Below are 7,923 nucleotides of genomic sequence, written 5' to 3' on the forward strand. Positions count from 1 at the left end.
TACTACTATAACTAGTAAATTAACATAACACAACGCATCCCGCGCTTCCCTGTAGATCGACCCAAACTTGCTATTTGTACTATTCGATAATATAGGAGTGGAGTTCAATTATTATAAATCTTATTTGATTGACGGAGAGTGGTTACAACACCGTTCCTTTGGTCCTATCACATTTTTATAACGCACATTAATTTTAACAAACATAAAATTTACACCAAATGAGTTTGATCAATGCACAAAATACCCATTAAATAACTTTATCAAAATTCACAAATTTAAACAATTTAAAATATATATACATATATAGTTTAGCTATGCTTACTTGGGCTCACTAGTGTAGTTTACTCATCGAACTCATAAAATACATATATTATTGAATAATACGTAACCTGTGAACCAAGCCGACGTGTCGATGAGATAGAAGGGCACATGCTGATACAGTGATACGGTGTACAACCTACCACAAACTGCAAGAGACGATTGATGAAATCTATTCGACATGTCGGTTTAATAGATCTTTTTCGACGATAATTCAGCGTCACGTTGAATTGGAAACGAAACTCCAAAGAAAACAATGGATAAGATATAGACATAGTGAGGCCTCAGTCTCAGAGGTGGAAATGGCTTCAATCATCCACAACGGCGTTCAAATTTCTTCGAAGCTCGATTCTCCGTGGCTCAAGGTTTCATCACAGCTTCATTTTCATCCTCGAACATGGATTGAGACTGTCCACAATCACGTTCCTCAATTTTCCCCAGGTTCAACTCTTCCCTTTTCTCTCTATTGTGAAGATCGGCGTAATCTCATTGTGTATGTATGAATTCGTATTCGTAGTTATCCTCAATTGCCATCCTGCTCCACGCTCTTTGATTCGATGCGGCAGTCGAATCGAGAGGGAAGGCGATCCATCTACTGCAGGTCAGTGAGAGTTTCGTGTATTTATTTTTTCTTTTCAAGATTAATGGTGATATTCATATATGTCTGTTTCAATTAGACGTGGATAATAGTGAGGCATTTTCCAATTGTGGTTACTTGTTCATCATATGGTAACAGTGAGACGAATTTGCAGAAGCCAATAGGACCTCTTCCGTCCCAGGAACGATTGAGGGGCTCGAAAGTAAAGTTTCTTCCCTAAGAAATGTTGCTTTATGTGTAAGCACTTGCTGATCGTTAATTTGTGAATATAATCAAACAGTATGGCTGTTCGTTAATTGATTTGGTATTGTTTATTCTCTGTTCTAGGTTGCTACTGCAGTGGCATTTGGTATCGGGGTGGGTTTGAAAGATGGACCTGGCAAGGCATCTGAATTTTTTGCTGGGTATGTTGGGTACTACATTTTACAGTAGTCTCTCCACTAAACACACGAGTTCTTCAGTTATCTGTCATTTTTCTTTAGCGAATTGGTTGGTACGACGAAAAATGGAATTGGGCCTAATCAAATGGAATTTATAATTTCATTGGTAGTTGGGAAATTAAAAATTGTCGTATAGGGAAGCATTACACAGAATTGCTGAGTCCCATACTGTTTTGGTGCTTGGATTCATGGCTTACGCTTAGTTCTTAAATAACAAAACTTTTGAACTATTCCTTACATGAAAACGTAGAAGGAGAACTGTGCAGATTAACTAGGACAAGAGGGCACGTACCTTTACACATTTCCTGCTGTGATACGAGCTTAGATTTGAACTTTGTATTATGGTCGGATCGCAGATGTGACTTGTGAGTGTGGCATGCCTTGTTGGAAGAATTGATTTTTCTGCACATCAGGATTTAAATCCACTTCACTCTTTTCTACTTCTTCTCAACAAAAGGGGGGGGGGAAGTGTTCAACTGTAATTCTTGATCTGGAGATCTAGAAGATGCCTTAAGTCGTGTTTGTAGAACCTTCACTTTATTATACTTCTTTATGCTCTGTTAACGTCTGATTGCATGGCAATTTTCAGGTATCTTCTGGAGCAAAGTTTGTCAGTTGACAATCTTTTTGTCTTTGTTTTGATTTTCAAGTACTTTAAAGTGCCAATGGAGTATCAGGTGCTAACTTTGTGCAAAGCTATGACTAAATTGCTACTTAGCATGCAAACTATTAGTACTATTTTGCTGTACAGAATAATATAATGTTTATGCATGTTGATGATTTGTTGGTTTTGAAATATAGAATCGGGTGCTTACTTATGGTATTTCTGGTGCAATTGTCTTTCGTCTAACTATCATACTTCTGGGAACAGCCACTCTCCAGGTAACTCCTCTTCCCGTTGTATTCCACTTTACTCAAATGGTCTATCTGAGAATTGTATCTATTGTTTCAGAGATTTGAGGCAGTAAACCTGCTTCTGGCTGCTATACTTCTATTCTCATCATTTCAGGTTGGTTGTTCTAAGCTTTTCACTTCTGAATTTCCATATGTTTTCTGATGATCAATTGTTAGGAATTTTTAGCTTAAATATATCATGAATTCTGCAGCTGTTTGCCAGTGAAGAAGAGGATGACGGTGACCTATCAGACAACTTTGTAGTGAAAACATGCCAAAAATTAATCCCTGTGACAGGTATTTTGAGATTTAATTCACATTTGCTTTTGTGTTGGAGCATGTACTCGTGAAAAGTGCTTGATGATTTGTACTGTTTTCTTAACACATTTGTTTGTTGAGCGGAAGTAGAGTCTATACTACTTTGCATCTCTTGTATATATGGTACAAGAAAAATCACGAGCCTCATCATCATGATGATTGACTTTCCTTTAACTACAGTCCATATTTGCCTAGGCAGCTCGTGAAGAAACTATTTAGAGGATTTATCTAAAAATAGAGGGGAGAAAGAAAATTTTCATGCAGTAGAATAGAAAATTTTCCAAGGTAGCTGTTTCTTGTCATACGAGGAGAAACTGAACAGTGTATGAAAGTGTTATTTTCCAGTCTGTTTGGTTGGCTTACTATCGAACAGGATTTTTGTATCTTTTTATGCTCATGGTGAGATCTTACTTCCCTGTTATATTGTTGCAGCAAACTATGATGGGAATCGCTTTTTTACACTTCAGGAGGGTGTGAAGAAAGTAAGTTATGATGGACTCTACTGTAGCTTTTAGGAATATTATTGATCATGTTTTCTATTGTTAAGCATAAAATAAGAAAGAAACCTTTACTTATCGAGAAGCATGCCGCATTGTTCTATTGGAAGCTTGTAGACCTATTATGTAAACTTAATTTTGACATGATTTCTAACAGGTCTCGAACATTTTGGACAGGCAACACCTTTACTTCTCACCGTAGCTGTAATTGAGCTCAGTGATATAGCATTTGCCGTACGTTATTCATGACTCGATCATGTTATATGTGCATCAGGATGTTTTTTACTTCACTTTTCTAGTTTATGGAAATGCTCATTCAACGTTTATTTTCATGAACTTGGTGCTAGGTTGACTCAATACCTGCTGTTTTTGGTGTTACAAGGGACCCTTTCATAGTGTTTACGTCTAATTTTTTTGCCATTTTAGGTAATTCCGTGCCCTTCCTATGAATTAACATCTTGGATAAATGGATTCTAACAACTTTGAAATTGATTTTTTTCTTCTTTTCTTTACATGTCTTCAATCATCATATAATTTGCCAACATTTGTTTGATCTAATGACTTGCTCAATATTAAACATGGGAGCAGTACTGGCCAATGGGGTGAAGATTTTTTCTAGCAGTTCTTTAATCAAAAGTTATACCGTGGAAGATGTGTTAGGATGATGTATTTATTGTTTATTTGTTTTTTTTAAGAAGTTGAGAGCAAATTTGGTTTGTATGCCTTTGTGAATTAGAGTTTCTTGAGATGCATAATAACCACCATTTTGGTGTCTTACAGGTTTAAGGTCCCTATTCATTCTTGTAGCTGATGGGATGTCAGAATTGGAGTACTTACAGGTAAAATTTTAGACGTAAAGCAGATCAAGAGCAAGTCAAGCTGTTATCAAGAGCAACTTTGGTTTCTAAAATTGTCCTTCGTGAAAGGTTGAAAGTCTTAAAGCACGTACAAATAAAATGTTAAAATTGAAAACTCAGTTTGAAAATATTTTTGGTGGTCGTATAATTGTGGACAAATATTATGCCCCTACTGTGCGAGCCTTTTTGGTGTTTTCCATGTCTTATAAATTGCTCAGTTCTTCCTACTATAAACGTCCACTGAAGGAAAATTTCTCCCTACTTAAATCTCCTTCCAGCCTTCTATTGGCGTTGTTTTAGCATTTATTGGGAGTAAGATGATCCTGGATTTCTTTGGTGAGCACTCGTCAGTCAATTCCAAATTTCAAATCTGATTGTTGATTTAAAATTTGAGAATTCATTGATTTCTCTCTTCATGCAGGATTCCATGTCCCAACTGAGGCATCTCTTGGATTTGTTGCAATAAGTCTGAGCACTGGAGTCCTGTTGAGTCTACTGAAGAAGGCTGATTGATCATAAAAACAGAAATACAGGGTATTTAGCTTTAATTGTAGCAAGTTATTGCTTCTTCATTTTGTTCAAAAAGAGAGCGTAGATTCAGGCTTCTAATCGAAAACCTAACTACTCTAAGACCTAGTTTCAAGCTTCCAAGTCGAAAACTTAATTACTCAGAACTCTCATTCTCTCTAGCTAGTCTCGAGGCGAGTGAAAATCCTCTTGAATGAAAATTAGTAGATTAGGGACTCCCATTATTATCAAAAGATGGGAGGAAAATGAAACTAGAATAAAATTTAGAGCAAGCATCTAGAATTAAGCTCTTTCTAATACTAAGCATTAGAATTTCCTGCTTTCTGATTGTTATTTTCATGATTGCCAGAATTGTGTGTTAAAATTGTCACATCACTATTGACCGGAGCCTTGGATATACACGGTAAAGAAAAAAGATGCACATTCTGCTGTCTACAAATCGTCAAGGTTAGAAGAACCATTCTTTAACCGGTCGTTGGTTGTTGTGGTAAGATGATGAATTTGTTCTCTTATTTGCAATTAATGCCAAATCCCTCTCTCAATTAAACAAATTTCAGAACCTTTCTGTTGTAGATAGATGATTAGTAGCTCTAGATCTCTGTTTTTCTTTTTCGACATTACATTTTTCTGTCAAAAGTGAGTTATTGTTAAAAGTCTTTCTACCCGGGCCACGTTTACCAATCCGTAACGAAAATTGGTATAATCGTAATGGGATTCCATTGGTAGATTAATCATAATAGGCCATAGTCGCAAACGTAGCTGGATTTTTTTTTAATCACGTTTACATAGAATTATGAATATGTCACATGTCGTTACGTATAAGGTTAAACAGTAACGATAACAGTAAAAGTAACAAATTCATAATTTTCATGTTGTAATAGTAACAATGGTAATGGTAACAATATCATCAAACACAATTAGATTGACTACTCTCTGTTCGTCAATTAGTTTGTATTTTTTCATTACAGATTTGCAAATGGAGTCCAAACGTGAATATGGGTACAAAATACAAGTAAACAACACGAAATGTAATCAAATGGGGTTCATTTTTCAAACTATCTTTGATTTATTACATTTATTCTAGGGTACATCTATTCTAAGGTAAACGTGACCTCCAGCACTTTTCTGCTAGAGACAGCAGCCCAATACAGGTGGTAACATTTGCATACTGATGGGTATTGTGTTATTATTGTTCACTAATTGATCATAGGTTAGTGATTGGAATATCCATAGTTTATATTAGAGTATGTTATTATTTTGTAAACACTAAGTTTCTTATAATTTTATTCAATTTGGATCTTTCGATAATTTTAGAATGTTAGTCCCATTTGGTTCGTGATTCATTTTCGTTTTTATATTTTCAAAAATAAAAAATACAAGGAAACCGGAAACCAATAAAAATGTGTTTGGTATTTCTCTTAAAATAGTCTATTTTCAAGAATAAAATTGTCATTTTCTTTATTTTAAAAAATTGCGAATGTAAAGTACACTCAAAACATTTACTTTAAACTACACAAATTACAAATTGAATATTATAAATTTTTTATTCATAGTCGAGAAGTTTGCTTCTATCTATCAATTGTATCTCTTATCGATTTTTAGTGATTTTTTTAATCGTTAAATATATGAAGAAATATGAATATACTACTAATTTAAATGGTTCAACGTTTTTTTTTATACTTTATCTTGATGGAAACTATTTAAATTATTTTTTCATAAATAATTTTTTTTTGTCTCACATTTTATCGCTAGTATTTCGGTAATTCAAAAACTTTTATCCATCATGTAATCTCTATTATTAACAATAAAATTTCATTATAATAACAAAAGGCTATATTAAATCATTATTTTTAGTTATCTAGAATAATGAATTTTATCAAACACAAATTAATCTTCTCTTGCATTTTCAAATTTTGATTTTTGAATTTAAATTTTAAAATTTTAATTTGGAATCAAACATGTTTTCAGGTATTGTAAAAAAGATAAATTTGTTTTTGTTTTCTACTGATTCTTTATTTTCGAAAATAAATTTGTGGATCACAAGGTGTATATATTCAAATTATCTTACAATGAAATCTATTATCGGCCATTCAACTTCCGACAGCACACGTTTAAAATAGTGAAGGAAATTTGATCTTAGAAACGTTAGAACTTTTTGTTATGTTAGTTTCTATAAGGAAACACAGTTAGAAAATTTTCATGACATAAAATCTGAATCCTGAATAATTTCTCTTAAAAGGATATTGTTTTTAAAATAAGTATAATGAATATAAGTTGGAAAATGAGCTCTTATTCCTTGATTTTCTCAGAGGGAGGAAAAAAAAAAACCAATTATCCTCCCTTTTATAATCATTTGATTTTTATTTTTTTTTTCAAAATTAAGTTTATAGACACTACTTCCACTCCAAATTTCTTCCTTTGTTATTTAATTTTTACTAAGTTTAAAAAATCAAACCAAAATTTGAAAACTAAAAAAAAGTAGGTAGTGTTTGCTAACTATTTGGTTTTTTGTTTTTGTTTTTGAAAAATCAAGCCTATGACATCCATATTTCTTACAATGATTTGTATTTTCTTGTACAATAGTTGAATTTTTAGTCAAATTTCAAAAACAAAAACAACTTTTTGGAAGCTACTTTTTTTAGTTATGAAAATTTGGTTTGTTTTGTAAACCACTTGTGAAAAATAGATAACAAATGAAAATTTTGGATGTGGAAATAGTGTTTTTAGGCTTAATTTTCTAAAACAAAATAGTTACCAAACGAAACTTAGTTTTAAAAATTTTGTTTTTGTTTTTAGAATTTGGCCAAGAATTTAACCATTATACTTAAGAAAGATGTAAATTATTGTAAAAAATGGGGAGAAAATAAGCTTAATTTAAAAAAAAAAAATCAAAATGGAGGCCCCATTTTGTAACCATTTTGATTTTTGGTTTTGATTTTTGGTTTTGTTTTTGAAAATTAAGTCTACGGACATTACTTCCACCTCCAAATTTCTTACTTTGTTATCTTATTTTTACCAATGATTTAAAAAACAAGCCAAATTTTAAAAATTAAAAAAAGTAGTTTTTCAATAGTTGTTTTTGTTTTTGAAATTTGGCTAAGAATTCAACTATTGTACTCAAGAAAGATGCAAATCAGTGCAAGAAATGTAGAGAAAATTGGCTAAATTTTTTTAAAAAATAAAAATAAAAAAAGAAATGATTACCCAATAGGGTTTCGATTCCCTATTCTTCAATTATAATTACTCATATTTTCTTATAAAAGAAATTGCTACAAATCTTTAAATATTAAAAATGTATAAATTAGTAATTGATTTTAATGCCGATTAAAATTTCAAATTGGAAACTTTCTTCTTCAACATCCAAGTTTTTAAAGGTTGTCATCATTTCGGATCATATAGAATTAACAACAAAGGTTGAACTACAACAATTTTATGGATGACATTTTTTAAAAAAAACTAAATTGTCTACTTTC

At 32.3% G+C, this 7,923-nt stretch overlaps 1 protein-coding gene across 4 annotated transcripts; it reads left to right on the top strand.

The window, feature by feature from the left end:
* The first annotated feature begins 521 nt into the window (after nucleotides 1-521).
* Nucleotides 522-5,758, top strand: PDE149 (integral membrane TerC family protein). Of its 4 annotated transcripts, none has more exons than XR_005481031.2 (16): nucleotides 522-759; nucleotides 836-919; nucleotides 1,071-1,153; nucleotides 1,244-1,320; nucleotides 1,946-2,033; nucleotides 2,158-2,238; nucleotides 2,309-2,365; nucleotides 2,463-2,547; nucleotides 3,001-3,050; nucleotides 3,243-3,299; nucleotides 3,413-3,491; nucleotides 3,846-3,904; nucleotides 4,201-4,258; nucleotides 4,344-4,456; nucleotides 4,800-4,937; nucleotides 5,419-5,758. XR_005481031.2 is itself a non-coding variant. In XM_039027852.2 (15 exons), the coding sequence occupies exons 1-14, from the start codon at nucleotides 621-623 to the stop codon at nucleotides 4,433-4,435; spliced, it is 1,089 nt and encodes a 362-aa protein (XP_038883780.1). In that variant the 5' UTR covers nucleotides 522-620; the 3' UTR covers nucleotides 4,436-4,456; nucleotides 4,800-5,103. The 4 variants fall into 4 exon arrangements, 2 of the variants coding, with proteins under 2 accessions (XP_038883780.1, XP_038883782.1); XR_016528440.1 differs by having other exon boundaries at nucleotides 527-759; nucleotides 1,055-1,118; XM_039027852.2 differs by lacking the exon at nucleotides 5,419-5,758 and having other exon boundaries at nucleotides 4,800-5,103.
* The last annotated feature ends 2,165 nt before the right edge of the window (nucleotides 5,759-7,923 follow it).

Source organism: Benincasa hispida, chromosome 3 (genome assembly GCF_027475165.1).
Source record: "Benincasa hispida cultivar pf3 chromosome 3, pf3_genome.v1.1, whole genome shotgun sequence".
NCBI classification, from domain to species: domain Eukaryota; kingdom Viridiplantae; phylum Streptophyta; class Magnoliopsida; order Cucurbitales; family Cucurbitaceae; genus Benincasa; species Benincasa hispida.

Excerpts from the sequence above, each read along its gene's own strand:
- PDE149 (XM_039027852.2), top strand. The coding sequence starts at position 621 with ATGGCTTCAATCATCCACAACGGCGTTCAAATTTCTTCGAAGCTCGAT. Across the intron at positions 3,051-3,242 it reads TTCAGGAGGGTGTGAAGAAA|GCAACACCTTTACTTCTCAC; the intron begins GTAAGTTATGAT and ends CATTTTGGACAG. Across the intron at positions 3,492-3,845 it reads TAATTTTTTTGCCATTTTAG|GTTTAAGGTCCCTATTCATT; the intron begins GTAATTCCGTGC and ends GGTGTCTTACAG.